General features: G+C 43.7%; 1 protein-coding gene across 1 annotated transcript in view; it reads right to left on the bottom strand.

Moving 5' to 3' along the window:
* Nucleotides 1–27550, bottom strand: part of preb (prolactin regulatory element binding) — a 73239-nt gene that overhangs the window by 16020 nt on the left and 29669 nt on the right. The window contains 3 exon segments of the mRNA XM_072580164.1: nt 6289–6361; nt 14193–14366; nt 22978–23102. Coding sequence (XP_072436265.1) covers nt 6289–6361; nt 14193–14366; nt 22978–23102 — 372 coding nt within the window.

Below are 27550 nucleotides of genomic sequence, written 5' to 3'. Positions count from 1 at the left end.
CTTCACAAATCTTTTGGAATTCTCTGAAGGCATTTCAAGCAAGGTGGTCAACGGAGACCCAGTGGATGTGGTTCACCTAGATTTTCAAAAGGCCTTTGACAATGTGCCACACCTGAGGCTGATGCATGGTGTTAGGGGTAAAGTATTAGAATGGATAGAGGATTGGCTGACTAACAGGAAAGAAACAGTGAGGATAAATGAGTGCTATTCTAGCTGGCAATCAGTGACTAGTGGTGTGCCTCAGGGATCAGTTATTCACAATTTATATAGATGATTTGGAGTTGGGGACCATGTGTACAGCGACAAAATTTGCCGATGATACTAAGATGAGTGGCAGAGCAAAGTGTGCAGAGGACTGTGAAAGTTTGCAGAGGAACATTGATACATTGAGGGAATGGCAAAGGTCTGGGTCATCCAGCACGGATTTGTGAAGGGTAGGTCTTGCCTTACAAGTCTTATTGAATTCTTCGAGGAGGTGACCAAGCATGTGGATGAGGGTAGAGCAGTGGATGTAGTGTACATGGATTTTAGTAAGGCATTTGATAAGGTTCCCCATGGTAGGCTTATGCGGAAAGTCAGGAAGCATGGGATAGAGGGAAATTTGGCCAATTGGATAGAAAACTGGCTAACCGGTAGAAGTCAGAGAGTGGTGGTAGATGGTAAATATTCAGCATGGAGTCCAGTTACAAGTGGAATTCCGTAGGGATCAGTTCTGGGTCCTCTGCTGTTTGTAATTTTTATTAATGACTTAGAGGAGGGAGTCGAAGGGTGGGTCAGTAAATTTGCAGATGATACAAAGATAGGTGGAGTTGTGGACAGTGAGGAGGGCTGTTGTCGGCTGCAGAGGGACTTAGATAGGATGCAGAGCTGGGCTGAGGAGTGGCAGATGGAGTTCAACCCTGCCAAGTGTGAGGTTGTCCATTTTGGAAGAACAAATAAGAATGCGGAATACAGGGTTAATGGTAGGGTTCTTGGTCAGGTGGAGGAACAGAGGGATCTTGGGGTCTATGTACATAGATCTTTGAAGGTTGCCACTCAGGTGGATAGAGTTTGTAAGAAGGCCTATGGAGTATTATCGTTCATTAGCAGAGGGATTGAATTCAAGAGTCGTGAGGTGATGTTACAGCTGTACAGGACTTTGGTTAGGCCACATTTGGAGTACTGTGTGCAGTTCTGGTCGCCTCACTTTAGGAAAGATGTGGAAGCTTTGGAGAGGGTGCAGAGAAGATTTACCAGGATGTTGCCTGGAATGGAGAGTAGGTCGTACGAGGATAGGTTGAGAGTTCTCGGCCTTTTCTCGTTGGAACGGCGAAGGATGAGGGGTGACTTGATAGAGGTTTATAAGACGATCAGCGGAATAGATAGAGTAGACAGTCAGAAACTTTTTCCCCGGGTACAACAGAGTGTTACAAGGGGACATAAATTTAAGGTGAAGGGTGGAAGGTATAGGGGAGATGTCAGGGGTGGGTTCTTTACCCAGAGAGTGGTGGGGGCATGGAATGCGCTGCCCGAGGGAGTGGTAGAGTCAGATTCATTGGCGACCTTTAAGCGGCATTTGGATAGGTACATGGATGGGTGCTTAATCTAGGATAGAAGTTCGGCACAACATCGTGGGCCGAAGGGCCTGTTCTGTGCTGTATTGTTCTATGTTCTATGTTCTATCCATTTTGGTAGGAGTAACAGCAAAATAGATTAGTACTTGAATGGTGATTTGCAGAGGGACCTGGATGTCCTTGTGCGTGAATCGCAGAAGGTTGGTCTGTAGGTACAACAGGTAATTCGGAAGGCAAATGGAATTTTGTCCTTCATTGCTAAAGTGATTGAGTTTAAAAGCAGGGAGGTAATGTTACAGCTGACAAGGTGCTGATGAGGCCGTCACCTGTGTGCAGATTTGGTCTCCTTACTGGAGAAAGGATGTACTGGCACTGGAGGGGGTGCAGAGGAGGTTCATGAGGTTGGTTTCGGAGTTGAGGGGGTTGGCTTATGAGGAGAGACTGAGTAGACTGGAATTATATTCATTGTAATTCAGAAGAATGAGGAGGGATCTTATGGAAACATAAAATTATGAAGGGAATTGATAAAATAGAAATAGATAGTGTTAGAAATAAAAAGAAGTGTTGTTTTTGCAGATATAAAAGAACATGAAGAAAAGGGGTCCAGCAGAAAAAGTATTAACTCTGCAGGTACTTAGGGAAGTGTACCTTTACTTTTAATTATAGTTAATTAAATACTAATTCTGAAGTATAATATAAGCAAGTTAACTCTTTTAAAATAAGTTTTCAGCAAAACAACTGAGAAAACTAAAATGCCTGAGCTGTACAAAAGTGATACAAAGTTGATGAAGTTGGAGAATGGAATGTACCAGCAGTATTGATACAAAATGTTCACTAATAGGGAGGAAGGTTGCCAACATGGGAAGTAACAAGGGTGGAGTGAAGATGGGCAGTTGTATAGCCTATTGAGAGAGATTAGGTAATTCGGAGTCTGGAGAGGTGACCTCACTCAACTCAAAGATATAATTGTAAACTAACCCAAGTCTAATTCGCTCATTTGCTTCTGCATTTGATGCCCTTTCTTGCAAGATCATAGAATAAATTATCTTGTTTCCAGATTTGTTGGTCTCGTCTAAAATTTTATTGAGTTTGCTTCTTACAGATTGGATGTTTCCAGTGGTGGGTGAGACTAGGACAAGAGGACTTGGCCTCAAGATTAGAGGAAGCAGGTTTAGAACTGAACTGAGAAGGAACTTCTTCACCCAGAGGGTTGTTAATCTAGGGAATTCCTTGCCCAGGGAAGTAGTTGATGCTACATCAGTAATCGCTTTTAAAGCTACCTTTTCGAAAAATAAAGGAATTAAGGGATACGGTGAGAGCGCGGGTAAGTGGATCTGAGTCCACGAAAAGATTAGCCATGATCTTAGTGAGTGGTGTAGCAGGCTCGAAGGGCCGGACAGCCGCCTCCTGCTCCTAGTTCTTAAGTTCTGTCAAAATTATTTTTTCTTTAAACCGGATTTTGTTGTTCAGGTAAACTGGGCATTTTGTATCTTTGAATATTTCAACACTCTGGTAACAGAATCAAAAACCTGGAGCAGGAGGACTAAGGCATTCAGCTGGTCGAGGCTGCTCGGACATTCATTACAACCATGACTGATTGTGATTTCCAGTGAACTACCCCAATGAATCATGACAAATTCCATAAAATAACAGCCCTCAAAGAAAATAATTCTCATTTTGTTCTGAAATGGGAGATCCCTTATTTTAAACTGTGCCTCTTAGTTCTAGTTTCTGAAGGGGAAACATGCTTTTCTTATCCTCTTTAGGACGTTGTAGACTTCAACAAGATCACCACCTTATTCTTTTAAATCCCAATGGATATTTGCTCAACTGTCCAACCTTTCTGATAAGATAGCCCCCACACCCCAATTTGTCAAGTGAACTTTCTCAAACTGCTCCTGATGCAATTATGTTCTTTCTTAAACGAGGTCAGAACTTTACACCAGGTCAGTTTGCTCGGTTGACTGGGCAACTGTTTTGTGATGCAGAGGGAAACCCTGACAACATGGGTTCAATTCCTGCATTGGTTAAGGTTACCACAACATTAGGTGACAGAATAAGGTAATAGTCCATGATGATACAGGTAGTACAATTACATGGATAGGGGGTTGGCTAACAGAAGACAGAGTTGGGGTAAGGGTCATTTTCAGGCCAACAATCTATGACATGGTGTGCGATAGGGGTTAGTGCTGGGAGCACGAACATTCACATTATACATGAATTATCTCTGAGAAGGGACTGAGGGCATTGTTGCTAAATTTACAGATGACACACATAGGTGGAGGGACAAGTAATGTTGAGGGGACAGGGAGACTGCAGAAGGACTTGGACAGAAGTGGCAGATGGGACACAATGTGGAAAAGCTTGAGCTGATGCAGTTGGCTAAGAAGACTAGAGGCATAGTCTATTTTCTATATCATAGTCTAGTTAACATGCAGGTGAAGCTGGCAGTTAGGAAGGAAGATACAACGCTAGCACTCATTTCAAGTGGGCTAGAATACAAGAGCAGGTACACACGGCTAGGGCTGTATAAGGCTCTGGTCAAATTGCACTTGGAATATTGTGAGCATTTTGGGCCCTGAATCTGTAGAAGGATGTGCTGGCCTTGGAAGGGGTCCAGAGGAGGTTTACAAGAATGATCCCGAGGATGAATGGCTTACCATATGAGGTGCAACTGAGGACTCTGGGTCTGTGCTTAATGGAGTTTAGAAGGATAATGCTGGGATCTCATTGAGACTTATACAATATTGACAGGCCAGGATAGAATATGGAGAATATGTTTCCAGTAGCAAAACAGACTAGGATCCAAGGGCACATCTTAGATTAGAGTGGTGCTGGAAAAGCACAGCCGGTCAGGCAGCGTCCGCGGAGCAGGAAAATCAACGTTTCGGGCAAAAGCCTTTCATCAGGACTGAAGGGCTTTTGCCCGAAACATCGATTTTCCTGCTCCTCGGGTGTTGCCTGACCGGTTGTGCTTTTCCAGCACCACTCTAATCTAGACTCTGGTTTCCAGCATCGGCAGTCCTTGCTTTTGCCTGGTCCAAGGGCACATCGTCAGGGTGAAGGGATGATCCTTCAGAACTGAGATAAGGAGGAATTTCTTCAGCCAAAGGTGTTGAATCTATGCAACTCAGTGCCACACAGAGCTGTGGAAGCCAAGTCATTCAATGTATTTAAGACAGAGATAGATAGGTTCGTGATTGGTATGGGATGAAAGGTTAGAGGGATAGGCAGGAGGATGAGGTTGAGAAACATATCAGCCGTGATTAAATTGCAGAGCAGACTCGATTCACTGAACGGCTTCATTCTACTCCCACATCTTATGGACTAGAGGGTCTGTATCCAGTGGGATCTCACAGGGGTTAGTGTTGGAGGGTCTGTACCCAGTGCGATCTCACAGGGGTTAGTGTGGGAGGGTCTGTATCCATGGGATCTCGAAGGGGTTAGTGTTGGAGGGTCTGTGCCCAGTGGGATCTCACAGGGGTTATGTTGGAGGGTCTGTACCCAATGGGGTCGCACAGGGGTTAGTGTTGGAGGGTCTGTGTCCATGGGATCTCACAGAGGTTAGTGTTGGAGGTATGAAGGTACGTTCCAAGGTATGAAAACCTATCTTGGCCAACCTCCTCCTGTCACTCAGGCCGACAAGTCCTTGCAACATCCTTGTAATTCTTCTTTGAACTCTTTCCAGTTCAACAATGTCTTTCCAATAACAGGGTGACCAAAACTGTACACAATATTCCAAGTGTGGCCTCAGCAATGACTTATACAACTGTAACATAACGCCCCAACTCCCATACTCAATGCCTCAACCGATGAAGGCCAGCATGCTAAATGTCTTTTTCAGTGTTGTCGACCTGTATGACATCACTTCGTTTTTCGTTCAAGGTTGCTTCTCTTATTCTAAATTCTAGTGAATACAGAGCCAGCCTATACAAGATTCTCATCAAGACAGTCCCTCCATACTTGGGATCAACCTAGTGAACTTTCTTTGGATAAGGGCCATAATCTGGTCCCAGTATTCCAGCTATGGTCTAACTAGTGCCTTATATGGTTTCAGCATTATATTGTATTCCGCTGAAATAAAGACCCACATTCATTTGCCTTGCTATTACCCACTGGCTTTTTTCTTAAAGGGTGGAGCTACGTAATAAACTACATATTTTTTACTTTGCTCTGGCTTTAGTGGTGGATTGAAATGGGAAAAGGTCAGTTTTAAAAACCAAAGGTTATGGAAAAGGTTCCTGCAGTGTTTAAAAGCAAGTTTTCTGACATCATGATAAGTGCTGTTTATATTGGTATTCGTTCAAACGCAGGCGGGGGGGTGGGAGTGGGAGTGGGGTGGGGGAAAGAGTACAAGAGCCTAATAGCAGAGGAGCTGCAGCCATGTGGTTTGTCTGAATGAAGATTCAGTCAGCAACAAGTGGCTGATTGGTCTAGAGAACAGTGACAGATTGTGGAGGAGCCAAGCCCCAACACCATCTAACTCGGAACAACATCACCGTTCCTTCATGACTGCTGAATCAAAACTTTGGAACTACTTTCTCAACAGTATTGTGGTGTCCTTACACTGTTTTGACTGCATCGGTTCAAGGCAGCAACCTCTCCTGGGCAATAGCGAATCATAACCACATTTCATGAAACACTAAAAACAGAGATACCAATAATCACAGGACATAGACATTGATTAAAATAGAGTAATATACTGCAAAAAGGAAAACAAAATTTGTGACGTTACCTGGAGTGAAAATGCAATGTAGATAGCTACGGATCCTGTCACAGTACCAAGCCCAATAAAGGTCCCCAAATCACTATGAAGAAGAAAGGACAAGTGTAAATGCAATAGACACTTTTAATTCATTCATGAGATCTGGGCATTGCTGGCTGGCCCAGCGTTTATCGTCCATTCCTAAGTGCCCAGAGGACAGTTAAGAGTTGGCAACATTGCTGTGTGCCTGCAGTCATGTGTAGGTCAGACCAAGTAAGGATGGCAGCTTCCTGAAGGACATTAATGAACCAAATGGGGCTTTTCCAACAATGGATTTGTGGTCGTCATTAGACTCTTAATTCCAAATTTTTATTAAATTCAATTCCACCATCTGCCATGGTGGGATTTGAACCCATGCCCCCAGAACATTACCTGGCTCTCTGAATTAGCAAACCAGTGATTATGCCACTAGACCATTACCTCCCCAAATTTGCAGTCAGCAACATAAAGTGGAGGACAATTAAAATATTTAGTAGAAAACAGTAACACAAAGCCCCATTTGAAATGATCATATGAAGAGAAACCTTCCAGCACCTACCCATCCATCCATTTTACAACAATGTGCATATGGGTGTTAAGTGCCTGGAACATGCTGCTAGAAGTGGAGGTAGAAGCAGCAACATTTAAGAGGCATCTGAACAGATGCATGAATAGGCAGGGAGTGGAGAGATACAGACCAGGTACAAACAAAAGTAAACATGGAGGTGGAGGCAGTGGAAGAAAAGTTTGATATTGCGACGTGTTGAATGCACCACTTCCGCCCCCGAGCCCCATGACGACATCACTTCCTTCAGTGACTTCACCCATGATATCATGACCACACCCACCCCAGTTACAGTCTCCGCCCCCACTCCCAGCTCCTAGCCCCCAGCCTTGCTGTGTTTTTACCATTCCCCCAGACTGCCCCTCACTGAGGATGAATGATCAGTCCTCAGCAAAGTCCTCACCTTTATTCCATTATGCTCCCAGATCAATGAATTCAACACAGGTCGTGACATCGAACTTTTCTTCCTCTGCCTCCGCACTTACTTTATCCATGAGGATTCCCTCCCACCCACCCACCCTCCGAGAACCCCATCTCCTGCCTCCAACACACTCCATCCACTTGGACATCGCATGCTACCCATCCTCGACCTCTTCATCTCCAACTGCCACTGTGACAGTGCCGTCTCAACCTGTCCACCCTCCTTACCAACTCCAACCTCTCACCCTCGCAATGCGCAGCCCTCCACTCCAACCCAAACTTCACCATCAAACTAGCAGACAAGGTATACGCGCGTGTGTGCGCGTGTTGGGGGGGCGGCTATGGTAGTTTGGCGCACTGACCTGTACACCACTGAAGCCAGGTGCCAACTCACAGACACCTCCTCCTACTGCCCCCTCGACCATGACTTCACCTCCTATCACCAAACGATAATCTCTCAGGCCATCCACAACCTCACACCTCAGGGGATCTCCCATCCACAGCCTCCAACCTCATCATCTAGGAACCCCACACCACCCAGTTCTACCTATTACCCAAAATTCACAAACTTGACTGCCCTGTTCGATTCATCATCCCCACCTGCTTCTGCCCCACCGAACATATCTCTGCATACACTGACACCGTCCTGTCCCCTTTGGTCCAGGATCTCCCCACATACATTCGGGACACCACCCACGCCCTCCACCTCCTCCATGACGTTCAGTTCCTCGACCCCCAATGCCTCATCTTCACTATGGTCATCTAGTCCCTGTACACTTCCATCCGCCATGACGAAGGCCTCCATTTCTTCCTTTCCTGCTGATCCAACACACTCATTCGTTTGGTTAAACTGGCCCTCACTCTCAACAATTTCTCCTTCGAATCCTCCCACTTCTTTCAGACCAAAGGGGTAGCCATGGGCACCCACATCGTCCCCAGTTATGGCTGCCTCTTTGTCGGGTACATGGAACAGTCCATCTTCTGCAGCTACACTGGCATTATTCCCCATCTTTTCCTCCACTACATTGATGACTGTATTGGCGCCACCTCATGCTTCCACGAGGAGGTTGAACAGTTCATCAACTTCACAAACACGAGCAGACACAGGACTGCTGAGTGAGTGAAGAAAGAAATTTGGGCAGTTGCATTACCTGAAGCACTATTAGGTAGTGTCTCACACCCATCCTCCTCCTCCAACCAAAACAAAAAGGCTGTGTGCGCAGATTGGTAAGGTAACTAGTTTTTTTCTTCCATTTTTAATTTTTCTATAGTCTCATTGGGAATTTATAATAATAGGAATAGAGGTTCGGGCAGTTGAATGTTCCTCCTGCAGAATGTGGGAGGTAAGGATCACCACGAGTGTCCCTGCTGACTTCCTCTGCGGGAAGTGCATCCAACTTCAGCTCCTCAAAAATCGTGTTAGGGAACTGGAGCTGGAGCTAGATGAACTTCGGGTCATTTGGGAGGTGGAGGGAGTTATTGAGAGGAGTTAAGGGAGGTAGTCACACCTCAGATAAAAGAAGAAGGTAGATGGATTACTGTCAGGAGACGGAAAGGGAACTGGCGGGCAGTGCAGGGATCCCCTGTTGCCATTCCCCTCAATAACAAATATACAGTTTTGGAATCTGTTGGGGGGGTGCGGAGGGGGATTTAACAGGGGTAAGCCATGGGGTACAGATCTTTGGGTCAAGACTGTAGTGCTGGAAAAGCACGGCAGGTCAGGCAGCATCTGAGGAGCAGAAGAATCAACATTTCGGGCATAAGCCCTTCATCAGGAATCGTTATGCCCGAAATGTCGATTCTCCTGGTCCTCAGACGCTGCCTGACCTGCTGTTCTTTTCCAGCACCACACTGTTGACCCTGATCTCCAGCATCTGCAGTCCTCACTTTCTCCTGTACAAGTGTCTGGTGCAGAGACCGTCTCTGTTGCTCAGAAGGGAAGGGGACTGAAGAGCAGAGCATTAGGCATTGGGGTCTCCATAGTTAGGGGACAGATAGGAGGTTCTGGAGGAACGAGAGAGACTCACAGTTGGTGTGTTGCCTCCCAGGCTCCAGGGCTCATGATGTCTTGGATCATGTTTTTGGGATCCTTCAGGGGGAAGGGGAGCAGGTGTGGTCCACATAGGCACAAAACACATCAGTAGGAAAAGGGATGGGGACGTAAGGCAGAAATTCAGGGAGCTAGGGTGGAAGCTTAGAGCCAGAACAGAGTTATCATGTCTGGTTTGTTGCCTGTGCCATGTGTTAGTGAGACAGGGAATAGGGAGAGAGAGGAACTGAACATGTGGCTACAGGAATGGTGCAGGGGGGAGGGTTTCGGATTCCTGGATAATTGGGCCTCATTCTGGGGTAGGTGGGACCTCTACAAACAGGATGGTCTACACCTGAACCAGACGGATACCAATATCCTGGGGGGACATTTGCTAATGCTCTTAGGGTGGGTTTAAACTAATTCTGCAGGGGATGGGAACCTGAATTGTAGTTCCAGTGTACAGGAAGTTGAGAGCAGTGAGGTCAGAAATAAGGTTTCAAGGTCGTAAGGTGTCCCAACAAGCAAGAAGGTGGTTTGAAGTGTGTCTACTTCAATGCCAGGAGCATCCGGAATAAGGTGGGTGAACTTGCAGCATGGGTTGGTACCTGGGACATCAATGTTGTGGCTATTTCAGAGACATGGGTAGAGTAGGGACAGGAATGGTCGTTGCAGGTTCCGGGATTTAAATATTTCAGTAAGATCAGAGAAGATGGGAAAAGAGGGGGAGGTGTGGCATTTTTAGACAGTATTACTGTAGCAGAAAGGACGTTTGAGGACTCATCTACTGAGGTAGTATGGTCTGAGGTTAGAAACAGGAAAGGAGAGGTCACCCTGTTGGGAGTTTACTATAGGCGTCTGAATAATTCCAGAGATGTAGAGGAAAAGAATGCCAAGATGGTTCTGGATAGGAGCAAGAGTAACAGGGTAGTTGTTATGAGGGCTTTATCTTTCCAAATATTGACTGGGAATACTATAGTTCAAGTACTTTAGATGGGTCAGTTTTTGTCCAATATGTGCAAGAGGGTTTCCTAACACAGTGCCAACAAGGGGCGAGACCACATTAGATTTGGTACTGGGTAATGAACCCAGCCAGGTGTTAGGTTTGGAGGTAGGTGAGCACTTTGGTGATAGTGACCACAATTTGGTTATGTTTACTTTAGCGGTGGAAAGGGATAGGTATATACTGCAGGGCAAGAGTTATTGTTGGGGAAAGGCAATTATAATGTGATTAGGCAAGATGTAGGATTCATAGGATGGGAAAGGAAACTGCAGAGGATGGGCACAGTTGAAGTGGAGCTTATTCAAGGAACAGCTATTGCGGGTCCTTGATAAATATGTACCTGTCAGGCAGAGAGGAAGTGGTTGAGTGAGGGAGCCGTGGTTTACTAAAGAAGTTGAATTCTTGCCAAGAGGAAGGTGGTGGCTTATAATAGGAAGGGTCAGTTAGGGCATTTGAGAGTTACAAGTTAGCCAGGAAAGACCTAAAGAGGGAGCTAAGAAGAGCCAGGAGGGGACACAAGAAGTCATTGGTGATTGGATCAAGGAAAACCCTCAGGCCTTCTAAAGCTAACTCAACAATAAAAGAATGACTAGAGTAAGATTAGGACCAATCAAGCATAGTCGTGGGAAACTGTGCATGGAGTCAGAGGAAATAGGGAATGTGCTAAATGAATATTTTTCATCAATATTCACACTGGAAAAAGACAATGTTGAGAATTCTGAGATAAAGGCGACGAAACTAGACAGGATTGAGGTTCATGAGGAGGTGTCAGCCATTCTGGAAGGTGTGAAAATAGCTAAGTCCCCTGGGCCAGGTGGGATTTATCATGGGATTCTCTGGGAAGCCAGGGAGGAGACTGCCAAACCTTTGGCTTTGATCGTTATGTTGTCATTGTCTACAAGAATAGTTTCAGAAGACTGGATGATAGCAAATGTTGTTCCCTTGTTCAAGAAGGGGAGGAGAGACAACCCTGATAATTATAGACTAGTCAGCCTTATTTCAGTTGGAATGCAGAATACAGAGTTGAAGGCAGGATTCTTGCTAGTCCAGAGGAACAGAGGGTTCTTGGGGTCCATGAACATAGATCCCTCAAAGTTTCCACACGAGTTGATAGGGTTGTCAAGAAGGCTTCCATTAGGTTATGCTGCAGCTCTGTACAGCCCTGGTTAGACCACACTTTGAATATTGTGTTCAGTTCTGGTTGCCTCATTATAGGAAGGATGTGAAAGCTTTAGAGAGAGTGCAGAGGAGATTTACTAGGATGATGCCTGGACTGGAAGGCTTAAGAAGAAAGGTTAAGGGAGCCAGGGCTTTTCTCATTGGAGCGAAAAGGGATGACTAATAGAGGTGTACAAGATGATGAGAGGCACAGATAGAGTGGATGGCCCTGATTCCCAGGACAGAAATGGCGACCATGAGGGGACATAATTTTTAGGTAACTGGTGGAACGTTTAGGGGAGATGTCAGAGGGAGGTTCTTTCCACAGAGTGTGGTGGGTCTGTGGAATGCACTGCCAAAAATGGCAGTAGAGTCAGATACATTCAGGACATTTAAGAGACTCTTGGATAGGCACGTGGAAGATCATTAAGTCTGATCTTAATGTAGGATGAAAGTTCGGCACAACATTAAGGGCACAAGGGCCTGTACTGTTTTATGTTCTATGCCAATAATATTCTGATTTTCTATTCCTCCTGCCAAAGTAGGCAAGTATACATTTTTCAAAATTCACCTGCTAAACCTTTGCCCTTTCAGTTAACCTACTGAAATCCCTTTATAGATTATTTACATGTTCTGTCAGTTTACTCACCAGCCTATCAGTGTGTCATCAGTAAATTTACTAACCAAATCTTCAGTTCCTTAATCCATTGATGTATTTTGAAGGCCCCAAAACAGATCCTGTAGATCCACTTGGAAGCCTGTAGAGTTTGAGTGAAAAATGAGCTTCGCTGAGCACTGCAGCAATCCTGAGTCAGAGATGTTGGCCAGGGAATGAGGTAGTGTTAACTGGCAGGCAACTAGAAATTCATGGTTTCTTTTGTGACAAAATGTAGGTGTTCAGTGAAGTGATCACCCAGTCTAAACTTCTTTTCCCCAATGTAGAGGAGTCCACATTGTGAGCAGTGAATGTAGTAGTCTAGATTGAGTGAAATGCAGGTAAAGCATTGCTTCACCCGAAAGGTGTGTTGGAGCCTTTGGATACTGAGCAGAGAGGAAGTATATGGGAATATGTTACAACTTCTGTGGATGTAGGGGTAATTGCTGTAGGGCTACTGGGGATATGTTGACTGTGAAGGATGAGTGGACCAAGGTGTCCCAGAGTGAACGGTCCCTGTGAAAGACGGACAAGAAGCGGGAGGGAAATATGTTTAGCGGTGGCATCCCGCTGGAAGTGGCTGAAACTTTGTAGTTTCAGCAACACTGTCTTACCTTTATACTCTATTCCTTCAGTAATAAATGCCAAAATTCTATTGGCCTTCCTTATTCCTGAGTACTAGTTTTCTGCGAATCAAGCATAACCACACCCACATCCGTCTGCACCGAAGCTTTGCAGTTTCCCTCCATTTAGGTAATAAGTTGCCTTTCTATTATTCCAGGTGAAAGTGAGGACTGCAGATGCTGGAGATCAGAGCTGAAAATGTGTTGCTGGAAAAGCGCAGCAGGTCAGGCAGCATCCAAGGAGCAGGAGAATCGACGTTTCGGGCATGAGCCCTTCTTCAGGAATTTCTGTTATTCCAACCAAAATGGATAGCCTCAAGCTTATCCACATTAAACTCCATCAACCAAATTTTGGCCTAGTCACCGAACCAATCCATATCCATTTGTAGATTTCTTCTTTCTTCATCAAGACTTATTTTCCCACCTATTTTAGTGTCATCTGCTAATGTCACATCATAACTGTTATCCCTGCATTCCGGTCATTAATATAGATTATAAATAGTTGGGGACCCAAGGACCAATCTCCACTAGTTACAGCTTGCCATAAAGGCACATTTATCCAAATTCTCTACTTTCTGTTGGTTAGCCAATTGTCTATCCAAGCTAATAAATTACCCCGACCCCATGTCATCTTACCCTGTGTATTAATATTGTGTGTGCTTCCTTATCAAATACATTCCTGAAGTCCAGATAAACTACATCTGCAGAATTTTAATTGTTACATTGTCAAAGAATTCTAGCAAATCAGTTAAACATGATATATGCTTCGTAAATCCATGTATACGTTGATGGATTTCTAAATGTTCTATTATTATTTCCTTAATAATGGATTTAAACAATTTCCCAATGTGACATTAAACTAACTATAATTTCATATTTTCTGCTTGCTTCCCTTTCTTAATAAGGGGATTACAATCCTTGAACCTCTCCAGAATCCAACGAATTTTGGAATATGATAACCAATTGATCCACTATCTCTACTGTCACTTCCTTTCTGACTCGAGGATGTAGGCCATCAGGCAATCACAATAGCTTGCTTAGTATTTTTCCTCATGACGATTATTGTTCTATACTGGATTAGTGGTGCTGGAAGAGCACAGCAGTTCAGGCAGCATCCAACGAGCAGCGAAATCAACATTTTGGGCAAAAGCCCTTCATCAGGCTTTTGCCCGAAACGTTGATTTCGCTGCTCGTTGGATGCTGCCTGAACTGCTGTGCTCTTCCAGCACCACTAATCCAGTATTTGATTTTCAGCATCTGCAGTCATTGTTTTTACCTTGTTGATTATTGTTCTATGTTCCTTTCTTTCCATAACATCTACGCGATCTATTATTACTTGGATGAACTAGTGTCCTCTGCTACAAAATCGGAGGGAAACCTTGGGTTAGTGTGTCTGCCAGCAAGGTCTCCATCTCATGACTGAATAATTAAAAATAGTGTACCTGATTGACATTGCAGAGATCACTTCATTCCCACAATCACTGGTGAGTAGTGGCAAGAAATTCTTCCCATCCCATTTGCTGATATAACACAGGAGAGGTTTACGTTCTCGTTTGTGTGGGATCTGCACTGTGTAGAGACGGAAAGTGTCCTTATCATCCTCAACTTTGCCAAACCTGCAAACAGGAAATTTGAGAGTAACAACGGAAACATGACCAGAGAGCAATGTTTTGATTTATTCATGGCACACCCAGTATTTGAGATATGGGCTCACCGATGCATCACGGTGGCTCAGTGGTTAGCACTGCTGCCTCACAGCGACAGGGACCCAGGTTCAATTCTAGCCTTGGGTAACTGTCGGTGTGGAGTTTGCACATTCTCCCTGTGTCTGCGTGGGTTTCCTCCAGGTGCTCCGGTTTCCTCCCACAGTCCAAAGATGTGCAGGTTAGGGTGAATTGGCCATGCTAAATTGCTCAAAGTGTCCAGGGATGTGCAGGCTAGGTGGATTAACCATAGGAAATGCAGGGTTACAGGGACAGGATGGGTCTGGGTGGGATGCTGTTTCAAGGGTCAGTGTGGACTCAGTGGGCTAAATGGCCTGTTTCCACACTGAAGGGATTCTAAGGAAAGCCCATGTACAAATATATGAATGAGAAGCAGAAAGAGGGCTTTCAGCTGCTCAAGCCTACTCTACTTTTCAATAAGCTGCTCGTTTTGTTCTCTGAATTCCATATTCCAATCTATCAACCGATAACCTTTCATTTCCTTGCCCAACAAGGATTTACTTCCACTTCAAAAATATTCAATGGCATATCTTATGCCCCACCCAACACATATGGTGCAATCATGTTGGGCATAGGTAAAAGATGAGAATTTTAACTGATTTGAATTTTCATAACAGCATACAAATAAAGAAAAGTATTTTTTTTACTGGCTTCACTAGCTCCATCTAGGCAGAGAATTTCATAATTGAACAATCTGGAGAGAAAAATATTCCCCTCATCTTTTTCCTAAAAGGGCAACCCTTTGTTTTAATTCTGTATTTACCAACAAGAGTGAACATCCTTTCCATGTTTACTTTAATATGGTTCAGATCTCAACGATTTCAGTCAGACCACCCTCATTCTTCTGAACTCCCGTGGAAACAAACCCAGTCTCTCCAATCTTTCCTCATAAGACAACCTGCTCATTCCAGGTATCAACTGACTAAAATTCCTCCGAACCTTCAGTGCATTTACATCTTTCTTTAAATAAGGAGACCAAAACTGCACACACCATTTAAGATGCAGTCTAACTGGTTTCCTGTCAAACTGAAGCATAACATATTTAATTTTCATCTCTAATTCCATTTGTAATAAAGATAACATTCCCCCTCCCACTCCACCAAGGACCTGCAAGCTCTGGGCCTCATCCACCACCAAATCCAAGCTGCCCAGAAGAAGAACGCCTCATCTCCCACCTTAGGACCCTCTACCCACACAGCATCAACATTCACTTCACTAGTTTCCTAATTTCCCCTCCCCTGCCTCATCCCAGATCCAATGGTCCAATTGGGCACCACCCTCTTGAACTGTCCTACCTGTCCATTTTTCTCCCCACGTATCTGCTCCACTCTCCTCTCTAATCTGTCACCATTAACTCCCCTATCTACATCTACCTATTGCCTTCCCAGCTACATTAGCCCTACCCCCACCCTCCTATTTATCTCTCAGCCTCTTTCACCCCTTCACCCAACCCCCTGACATTCCTGATGAAGGGCTTATGCCCAAAATATTAATTCTCCTGCTCCTCGGACACTGACCAGCGCCACACTTTTCAACTCTGATCTCCAACATCTGCAGTCCCCACTTCCTCCCAGTTGCCATAATATTCCATTAGCCTTCTTGATTATTTGTTGGACTTGCATATTACCATTCTGTGACTCAATCACTAGAACATCCAGACTCCTCTACACCTATGAATTCTGCAACTGTTCTGTTTAAGTAATGCTATATTTATTTTTCTTCGTGCAAAAGTGAACAATTCATGTGTAAACACCATCCCCTGCAAGCTCCCCTTTAAGCCACTCACCATTCTGACTTAGAAACATACTACCATTCCTTCACCAGTGCTGGATCAAAATCCTGAAATTCCCTCCCTGACGACATCGTTTAGACTACAGCGATTCAAAAAGGCAGCTTACCATAACCTTCCAGAAATGCTAGGGGACAGGGTCAAGCATGAAGGAGGAACTGAAGGAATTCCTTATTCTTCAGGAAATGGTATTGGGAAAATTGACAGGGTTAACAGCTAATAAGCCCCAGAGCCTAATACTCTGCATCCCAGAGTATTTAAGGACGTGGCTCCAGAAATACTGGATGCATTGGCAATCATTTCCCATAGACTCTGGAAGCATTCCAATGGACTGGAGGGTAGGTAATGTCACCCTATTTTAAAAATGGAGTCAATTATTAAGGATGTATTAACTGAGCATTTGGAAAGCAGTGACAACGTTAGTCTAACTCACCATGGATTCACTAAAGAGAAATCATGCTTTACAAATCTTCTGGAATTCTTTAAGGAGGTTAAAAGGAGAGTGGACAAGGTTGAATCAGTGGATGTTGTGTATCTGGACTTACAAAAGGCTTTTGGCAAGGTCCCCCACAAGAGATTAGTCAGTATAGTTCAAGGTGTTGGAGGTCATGTATTGATGTGGATGGAAAACTGGTTGGCAGACTGGAAGCAGAAAGCTGAATAAATGGATCCTTTTCAGAGTGGTAGGCAGTGACAAGTGTGGTATTGCAAGATTTAGTGCTGGGACCTCAGCTATTCACAATATACATTAATGATTTGGCCAAAGGAATTGAAAACAATATCTCCAAATTTGCAGACGACACTAAATTGGGTGGCAGTGTGCGTTGTTAGGAAGATGCGAAAAGGCTGCAGAATGGCTTGAACAGGCTGGCTGAATGGGCAAATACAATATAATGTGGACAAAGGTGAGGGTATCTATTCTGGTGGCAAAGCAGATTATTTCCTGAATGGTGGCAATTTAGGAAAATGTGAGGTGCAACAAGACCTGGGTGTCATGGTGGAATAGTCGCTGAAGATTGGCATGCAGGGTGCAGCAGGCAGGGAGGAAAGCTAATGGCATGCTGGTCTTCATAGTGAGAGAATTTGAATACTGGAGTAAGGGTGTCTTATTACAGCTACACAGTGCCTTGGCGAGGCCACACCTTGAACACTGTGTGCAATTTTAGTCTCAGAATTCCCACTTGACTAAATTCCAGCCTGTGTCTCATACAGAAAGGTGCCCTTCAAACTGTGCTCCCTACTATAGTATCTCGTGTCTAACCATAAAAGCAAAATGGTGGGAATCTGAAATAAAATCAAAGTGCTGGAGAAAGAGCTAGCAGAATCAATGGAGAGAGAAAGTATCAATGTTTTAAGTCCAATTTGACTCTTATTCTGAACTGACAAGTGCTGGACATATGATGGAGTTTATGCTGTTAAAAGAGGCAGGAAGTAGAAGGTCAGGTCTAAGATTACAGGGTGATCTACAACTGAGAAGTTTCTTCACCCAAGAGTGGGGAGTTGCGAAATACGCAATCACAAAAAGCAGTTGAGGTCAAAATATCTCTCACCAACTCTCACACGTGCCCACCTTTTAATCCTAACTCTAACCTCATTACAGCTTTGGGCCAAACATGGACACATGAGCTGAATTCCCGAGGTGAGGACAGACTGACAGCCTTTGACATATTTGACTTGGGTGTGGCATCAAGGAACCCGAGCAAAACTGCAGTCAGTGGGAAGTGGGGGAAAGCACTCTGGCAATTGGAGTCAGCCCTGGCACATAAGAAAATGGTCATAGCTCAGTCATCTCAGCTCCAGGATACCTCTGCAGGAACTCCTCAGGGTATTGCTTTAAGACTAAACATTTTGAACTGCTTCATCAATGATCTTCCCTCCATCACAAGATCAGAACTGGAGATATTTACCAATGACTGCAGTATTCAGCACCTTTCGTGATCTCTCAGATACTGAAGCAGTCCATGCCCAAATGGAACAAGATCAGGACAATATCCAGGCTTGGACTGACAAGTGGCAAGTGAAATTTGCACTACAGAAGGGGCAAGCAATAACCATCTCCAACAAGAGATGGGACACAGGTCTCTGGCACAGAGACTGTCCCTGTTGCTCAGAAGGGAAGGGGAAAGAGGAGCAGAGCATGTGTCATTGGGGACATCTTAGTTAAATCTCTTGTCAAGAAGAAGGAGGCTTATGTTAGATTGAGGTGTGATCGTTCAGTTCGGGTGCTTCAGAGTTACAAGTTAGCCAGGAAAGACCTAAAGAGAGAAATAAGAAGAGCCAGGATGGGACACGAGAAGTCATTGGCGCATCGGATCAAGAAAAACCCTCAGGCCTTCTATAGCTATATCAGCAATAAAAGAAGGACTAGAGTAAGATTAGGGCCAATCAGGCATAGTAGGGGAAAGTTGTGTGCGGAGTCAGAGATGATAGGGAAAGCGCTAAATAAATACTTTTTGTCAGTATTCACACCAGAAAGAGATAATGTGGTCAAGGAGAATACTGATGTACAGGCGACTAGACTAGATGGGATTGAGGTGCATAAGGAGGTGGTGTTAGCAATTCTGCAAAGTGTAAAAATAGCTAAGTCCCCTGGGCCGGATGGGATTTACCCTGGGATTCTCTGGGAAGCCAGGGAGGAGATTGCCGAATCTTTGGCTTTGACCTTTATGTCGTCATTGTCTACAGGAATAGTGCCATTCGACTGGAGGATAGCAAATGTTGTCCCCTTGTTCAAGAAGGGGAGTAGAGACAATTCTGGTAATTATAGACCAGTGAGCTTTACTTTGGTTGTAGGTGAAGTGTTGGAAAAGGGTTAGAAGAGACAGGATTTATAATCATCAAGAAAGGAATAAGTTGATTAGGGATAGTCAACACAGTTTTGTGAAGGGTAGGTCGTGCCTCACAAACTAGTTCTTTGAGATGGTGACCTGACAGGTGGATGAAGGTAAAGTGGTTGATGTAATGTATATGGATTTCAGTAAGGCGTTTGAGAAGGTTTCCTACAGTAGGCTATTGCACAAAATACGGAGGCATGGGATTGAGGGAGATATTGCAGTTTGCATCAGAAATTGGCTTGCTGAAAGGAGACAGAGGGTGGTGTTTAATGGGAAATGTTCATCCTGGAGTTCAGTTACTAGCGGGGTACCGCAAGGATCTCTTTTCGGTCCACTGTTGTTTGTCATTTAAATAAATAACCTGGATGGGTTAGTAAATTTGCAGAATAAGGTCGGTGGAGTTGTGGAGAGTGATGAAGGATGTTGTAGGTTACAGAGGGATATCGATAAGCTGCAGAGCTGGACTGAGAGGTGGTGAATGGAGTTTAATGCAGAAAAGTGTGAGGTGATCCACTTTGGAAGGAGTAACAGAAATGCAGAGTACTGGAGTAATGGTAAGATTCTTGGAAGTGCAAAGGAACAGAGAGATCTCAGTGTCCAGGTACGTAGATCCTTGAAAGTTGCCACCCAGGTTTGATAGAGTTGTTAAGAAGGCATTCGGTGTGTTAGCCTTTATTGGTAGAGGGATTGAGTTTTGGAACCACGAGGTCATGCTGCAGCTGTACAAAACTTGGTGCGGCCACACTTGGAGTATTGCACACAATTCTGGTCACCGCATTATAGGAAAGTTGTGGAAGCTTTGGAAAGGGTGCAGAGGTGATATACTAGGATGTTGCCTGGTATGGAGGGAAGGTCTTACAAGGAAAGACTGAGGGACTTGAGGCTGTTTTCATTAGAGAGAAGGTTGACAGGCAACTAATTGAGACATGCAAGATCGTCAGATGGTTAGATAGGGTGGACAGTGAGAGCCTTTTTCCTCAGGTGGCGATGGCTAGCACGAGGGGACATAGCTTTAAATTGAGGGGTGGTAGATATAGGTCAGATGTCAGAGGTAGTCTCTTTACTCAGAGACTAGTAGGGGCATAGAATGCAACAGTAGTAGATTCACCAACTTTAAGGGCATTTAAATGGTCACTGGATAGGCATTTGGGAGAGAATGGAATAGTGTAGGTTAGATGGGCTTCAGATTGGTTCCACAGGTCTGCGCAACATCGAGGGCCGAAGGGCCTGTACTGCACTGTAATGTTCTACATGAGACAGTGTAATCACTGCTCCTTAACAATCAGTGGTGTTACCATCACTGAATCTGCCACAATCAACATCCTGGGGATTACCATTGACCAAAAACTGAACTGGACTCTGCATTAAATACAGTGGCTACAAGAGGAAGTCAGAGGCTAGGAATATCAGACCAGGAACTCATCTCCTGACTCACGAAAGCTTGTCCACCATGTACAAAGCACAAGTCAGAAAGATAATGGAGTTGCACTTGTCCAGGCAACACTGAAGAAGCTTGAAACCATCCAGGACAAAGCACACCACTTGATTGACACCTTATCCAAAAACATTCAATCACTCCACACTGTTGCTCAGTAGCAGCAGTGTGGACCAACTACAATGTACAGTTGATCCTTCGACAGCTCTTTCCAAGTCCACGACCACTACCATCCAGAGGACAAGGTTAGCAGATACAGTTGCAAGTTCTCTTCCAAGGCAGTCACCAACCTGACTTGGAAATACATCGCCGTTCCTCCACTGTCACTGGTCAAAATTCTAGCATTGTCTCCCTAATTGCATTGTGGGTCTACCTATAGCAGACAGATTCCAGTGTTTTGGGAAGGCAGCTCAGAAAATTGGCTTCTCTCTTCTGTTCTGCTTTGCTGTTTAGAGTCACAGTCATACAGCATGAAAACAGATACTTTGATCCAATGCCAACCGTGTTCCCAAACTAACTAGTCCCACCTGCCTGCGTTTAGCCCATATAATTCCAAACTCTTTTGTTTCATATGTACGTTTTCCAAATTTTTTAAAAACTGTTTAAAAAAAAACTGTACCTGCATCCACCACTTCCTCTGGCAGATTATTTCACACAGTAACTACACTCTTTAAAAAAAAGTTGTCCTTCAAATCTTTCTCTTCTCACTTTAAAACTAGGACCCCTCGTTTTGAACTCCCCACCCAAAGGAGAAAACCTTTGTTATTGATCTAGAGTGGCATGGTGGCTCAGTGATTAGCATTACTGCCTGACAGTGCCAGGGACCTGGGTTCCATCCCACACTTGGGTGACTGTCCATGTGGAGTTTGCACATTCGCACCTTGTCTGCGTAGAGTTCCTCTGTGTGCTCTGGCTTCCTCCTACAGTCCAAAGATGTGCAGGTTAGGTGGACTGGTCATGCTAAACTGCCCACAGTATCAAGGGATGTGCAGGCTAGGTGGATTAAGTGGTTACAGGGATGGGATACTCTTTGGAGAGTTGCTGTGGACTCAATGGGCTGCATGGCCTATTTCTACATTTAAGGGATCCTATGATCTTATTTACGTCTCTCCTGATTTTATAAACATCTGTAAGGTCACCCCTCAAACTCCTGTGCTCCAGCAAAAAATGTCCCAGCCTACTCACAAGTCAAATCCTCTCTACCTGGCAACAGCTTTCAGAAAAGAGGGTTCTTTTCTGAACCTTTTCCAATTTAATAATATCCTTCCTATAGCAGGACGACCAGAGCTACACACAGTACTCCAGATGAGCCCACAACATGACACCCCAATCAAAGATCTGAGCAATGAAGGCAAGCATGCTAAATGCCTTCTTAGCCAACCTGTCTATCTGCGATGCATTTTAAAGAATTAGATAGTTGAAATCCTAGATTTCTCTGTTATAAACACTAATCAGGGCCCTACCATAAACTGTATAAGTCCTGCTTAGTTTGTTTTACAAAAATGCAACACTTTGCATTTATCCAAATTAAACTCCATCTCTCACTCCTCAGCCCACTGACCCAATTGATCAAGATCTCTTTGTGATCTTAGGTAACCTTCTTCACTGTCCACAATACCACCAATTTTGGGGGCATCCACAAATTTACTAAGCATGCCTCCTATATGCTCATCCAAATCATTTATATAAATTACAAACAAAGTGGACCCAGTACTGATTCTTGTCAAATGCCACTGGTCACAGATCTCCAATCTGAAAAGCAATCTTCTATCACCACCCTCTGTCTCCTACCATACAGCTCACTGTGCATCCAGTTAACAAGCTCATCCTGAATCCCATGTGATCTAACTTTACTAATTAGTCTACATGGTAAAAACAATGACTGCAGATGCTGGAAACCAGATTCTGGATTAGTGGTGCTGGAAGAGCACAGCAGTTCAGGCAGCATCCAAGGAGCTTCAAAATCGACGTTTCGGGCAAAAGCCCTTCATCAGGAATTCTGATGAAGGGCTTTTGCCTGAAACATCGATTTCGAAGCTCCTTGGATGCTGCCTGAACTGCTGTGCTCTTCTAGCACCACTAATCCATAATTAGTCTACATGCAGATCCTTATCAAGGGCTTTACTAAAGTCCATTTAAACAACATCTACCATTGTGCCCTCATCGATCTTTTTGGTTACTTCCTCAAAGAACTCAATCACGTTTGTGATTTCCCTTGCACAAAGCCATGCTGACTATCCCCAATAATTCTTTGCCTCTCCAAATGCATGTAAATCCTATCTTTCAGAATCACCTTCAACCATCGATGTCAGCTTTAGTATAATTGTCTCTCTTTTGTACTTTACATGTCCATTTTTAAAGGTAAAGATCCCATACGCTTTAATTATCCTGCATACTAATATAGCATTTTATACTAGGGTCATGAATGGAGTGCAATACACTCACCTGCATGCTTGGTAACGGTACATCTTGTCTGAAATGTGAGGCATATTCTCATTCCAGCGTAAATCTGTCACCAACTGATCATTCTTCCATACACAGCACTTGAAGTCTCGTCCCACAGTTACTATCTGTTACTCAGAGGAATAAAGCACAACCCATTTAATATTCCAAATGTTAACAAATGCCACAGGGAAGGCACACTTAGAGCAGATGCAAAAGTAGTCTTGATGAAGAGGAGGATATGTAGTTGGAAGCTCAACTCTGGGTCAAACAGTGTGATAAATTGCAATTGCTGGACGTGAGGGTGCAGGGTGATAGGCATGTGGGTATACAGGATATTTCACATATCCTATATATCCAGAGGATGAATGGCTGAAGAGGAGAAGAAATTGTAGCAGTAAAGAGAGAAAGATAGAAAATTGTGGTAACATCATTAAAGGGGACCATTATTAGAGGGGAAGAAGGATGGAAAATATAGAAAAGCAGAAAAGGAAATGAATCCTTGCTAATAATGGACTGGATTAAACTGACCTGTGTGGAATGTGTAAGGTCAGACACAGGGAAAGGATCCATGACAATCAAACTTCTGGGAAGGTAACAACACCAATCAGTCCAAACAATAGTGAACATAGCATTAGACAGGAAATAGTAAGAGATTGCCTTTACTACGATATAATAAATAACATTCATCTTTAATCATTTTATATGCACATAACAAACTAAATGGATAAAGACTGGCTGCAAAATAAAATCACAGAATTATTGTGGTGCATAAAGCAGCCATTCAGCCCATCCTGCCTGCACTGTTTCTAATATTAAAGTCCAGCTCTATTATCTAATTCAATCTCCTGCATTTTCCACGTATCCCTGCACACCATTACTATCCAGAAAAAAAAAACAACGTCCTCGAGTGTTTCAAATGAACCTGCCTCCAGCACATTTCCAGGCACCACATTCCATACCCTAACAACTCATACTTGCCTTTTTTCACGTGACTTTAAAGCTATGCCCTCTCATTTTTATTTTTTTTACAAATGGAAATAGCTTCACCCTATCTACTGTGTCCACCCTGCTCATGATTTTGAAAACCAAGAACATAGAACAATACAGCATGGAACAGGCCCTTCAGCCTTCGATGTTGCGCCGACCTGTGAACTAATCTAAGCCCATCCCCCTACACTATCCTATCATCATCCATGTGCTTATCCAAAGACTGTTTAAGTGCCCCTAATGGGGCTGAGTTAACTACATTGATAGGCAGGCCCTAACCACTCTCTGAGTAAATGTCTCTGACATCTGTCTTAAATCTACCACCCTTCAATTTGTAGCTATGTCCCCCTCGTACAAGCTGATGTCATCATCCTAGGAAAAAGACTCTCTCGGTCCACCCTATCTAATCCTCTGATCATCGTGTATGTCTCTATCAAATTCCCTCTTAGCCTTCTTCTCTTCAATGAGAACAGACCCAAGTCTCTCAGCCGTTCCTCATAAGACCTTCCCTCCAGACCAGGCAACATCCTGGTAAATCTCCTGTGCACCTTTTCCAATGCTTCCACATCCTTCCTGAAATATGGTGACTAGAACTGTGCACAATATTCCAAGTGAGGCTGCATTAGAATTTTGTACAGTTGCAGGATGACATCATGGCTCCGGAACTCAATCCCTCTACCAATAAAACCAAACACACCATATGCCTTCTTAACAACACTATCAGCCTGGGTGGCTAGTTTTAGGGATCTACGTATATGAACTCCAAGATCCCTCTGCACATCCACACGACCAAGAATCTTTCCAACGACCCAGTATTCTGCCTTCTTGTTATTCTTCCCAAAGTGAATCACCTCACATTTAGCTGCATTGAACTCCATTTGCCACCTCTCAGCCCAAATCTGCAGTTTATCCAAGTCCCCCTGCAACATTGTTCCACAATGTCCATCACTCTTTAGTGTCGTCTGCAAACTTACTAATCCATCCAACTATGCCTGCGTCCAAGTCACTTATAAAAATGACAAACAGCAGTGGTCCCAAAACAGACCCTTGTGGCACACCACTAGTAACTGGACCCCAGGCTGAATATTTTCCATCAACCACCACTCGCTGCTTTCTTAAAGAAAGCCAGTTTCTAATCCAAACTGCTAACTCACCCTCAATTCCATGCCTCTCATTTTCTCCAAAAGCCTACCATGTGGAATCTTCTCAAAGGCTTTATTGAAGTCCATGTATATCACGTCAACCTCAATCAGACCTCCTTTTTATCTTTGTTCTCTCCATCTTTATAGCTTCTAAAATCTTCCCCATGATAGATCTCAATATAACTGGCTTGTAATTTCCCACTATCTGTCTTGATCCATTTCTGAATAAAGGAGCTACATTAGCTTTTTTCCCAATATAAAGAAACCTTCCCTAAATCTAATGAGTTTTGGAACAATGCATCAACTATTTTAGTGGTTGTTTGTTTGAAGACTCTAGGATGAAATCCATCAGGATGTGAGGACTTTTCAATTTGTAGTTTCAACTATTAACTCAGTAGTATTTCTTTGAACTGAAATTTTCTCAAATTCCTCCCTCCCTTTCAATTCTTGATTCACAGCTATTCCCAGAATACCAATTGTATCCTCCCTAGTGTAAAGATGTGCAGGATAGGCAAAATAGCCATGCTGAAAATTGTCCATAGTGCTCAAGGATGTGTAGGCTTGGTGGATTAGCCATGGTAAATGTCGGATTACAGGATACGGTGGGGTTCTGGGTGAGATACTCTTCTGAGGGTTGGTGTGGATTTGATGGGCTGAATAGCCTCCTTCCATACTGTGGGGATTCCACGATAGCAGTGAAATTCATCTGTTATCCCTTTATTTTCCATGATTAATTCCCCACTCATTTTTTAGTAGGATAAACACAGACTCTTCTCAAAACCGTTTTTAAATGTCTGATGAAACCTTTCATTTCTATTTTTATATTGTTGGCAAACTTTCTGTTGTACTCTATCTCTCCCCTCCTTAATTTCAGTAATTCTTCTTTGTTTTTTAAAATTCTGCCCAATCTTCTGACCTACCTTTGCAAAATTAGATATATGTATTTTCTTTCGGTCTATTGGCCGGTCAGTCCTTAGAATTTTGTGTTTTCTGGAGTATCCTCTTAAATATTCGTCAGATCTGTGCATAGATATACATATACACCCAAGACCCTCAGTTCTTGTACCGCTTTTGAACTATCCCTTTACCATTTTTCATCATTCTTCCACTCAGAGTGCATCACCTCACACTTCTGTGCACCGAACCTCATCTGCTACCTATCTGCTCACACAACTAACTTGTCCATATCCTTTTGAAGTTCCGCACTGTCCTGCTCTCAGTTTACAATTCTTCCAAGTTTAGTATCACCAGCAAACTTGGAAAACATCCTCTGCACACCAATATCCAGATCATTAACACATCAGGAAAAGCAAGGGTCACAATACTGACCCCTGGAGAACTCCACTATAAACGGTTAAATATTGGGATCCCTTAAAGACTAAATTTTCCTATTATCTACTGTGAAGCATTAGATTTCATTTAACAGATATTAGAGCAGTAATTAACTTTCCAAAAGTCTAGCATATGAAAACAAAGGAAGAATGTGTCCATTGAACTTGCGTCATCAATTTATCTGGTGCCAAATGCACCATATTATCAGTGTGTTGTTTTTAAAAATAAGAAGTATTTTTTCTTAAAAAGAATAGTAAACTAGTGAGTTTTGAGAAGATTTGTAGCTCAGGTTGAGGTTCTGAATCGAAGTTTGCTCACTGAGCAGGAAGGTTCATTTTCAGATGTTTCGTCACCACACTAGGTAACATCTTCAGCGAGCCTTTGGTGAAACACTGGTGACATAGCCCGCTTTTTATTTCTGTGTTTAGTTTTCGCACCAAAACACTTTACTCACTAATGCAACAGACCATGAATGGACAAAGTACAACATGCCACAGACATTAGACTGCGACAAACACAGAAAATGAAAAAAAAACTAGACCTGCAGAAAAAAAACTACACAAACTTATACAAAATAACAACACAGAAGCATGGATTAGAAAAGACTTATTTAAGACCATAAGACATAGGAGTGGAAGTAAGGCCATTCTGCCCATCGAGTCCACGCCGCCATTCAATCATGGCTGATGGGCATTTCAACTCCACTTACCCGCATTCTCCCCGTAGCCCTTAATTCCTTGTGACATCAAGAATTTATCAATCTCTGCCTTGAAGACATTTAGCATCCCGGCCTCCAGTGTACTCTGCGGCAATGAATTCCACTGGCCCACCACTCTCTGGCTGAAGAAATGTCTCCGCATTTCTGTTCTGAATTTACCCCCTCTAATTCCAAGGCTGTGTCCACGGGTCCTAGTCTCCTCACCTAACAGAAACAATTTCCTAGCGTCCACCCTTTCCAAGCCATGTATTATCTTGTAAGTTTCTATTAGATCTCCCCTTAATGTTCTAAACTCCAATGAATACAATCCCAGGATCCTCAGCCGTTCCTTGTATGTTAGACCTACAATTCCAGGGATCATCCGTGTGAATCTCCGCTGGACATGCTCCAGTGC

The sequence above is a fragment of the Chiloscyllium punctatum genome, chromosome 11 (genome assembly GCF_047496795.1).
Source record: "Chiloscyllium punctatum isolate Juve2018m chromosome 11, sChiPun1.3, whole genome shotgun sequence".
Taxonomy (NCBI): Eukaryota; Metazoa; Chordata; class Chondrichthyes; order Orectolobiformes; family Hemiscylliidae; genus Chiloscyllium; species Chiloscyllium punctatum.
This window is presented reverse-complemented; position numbering and strand designations above follow the sequence as displayed.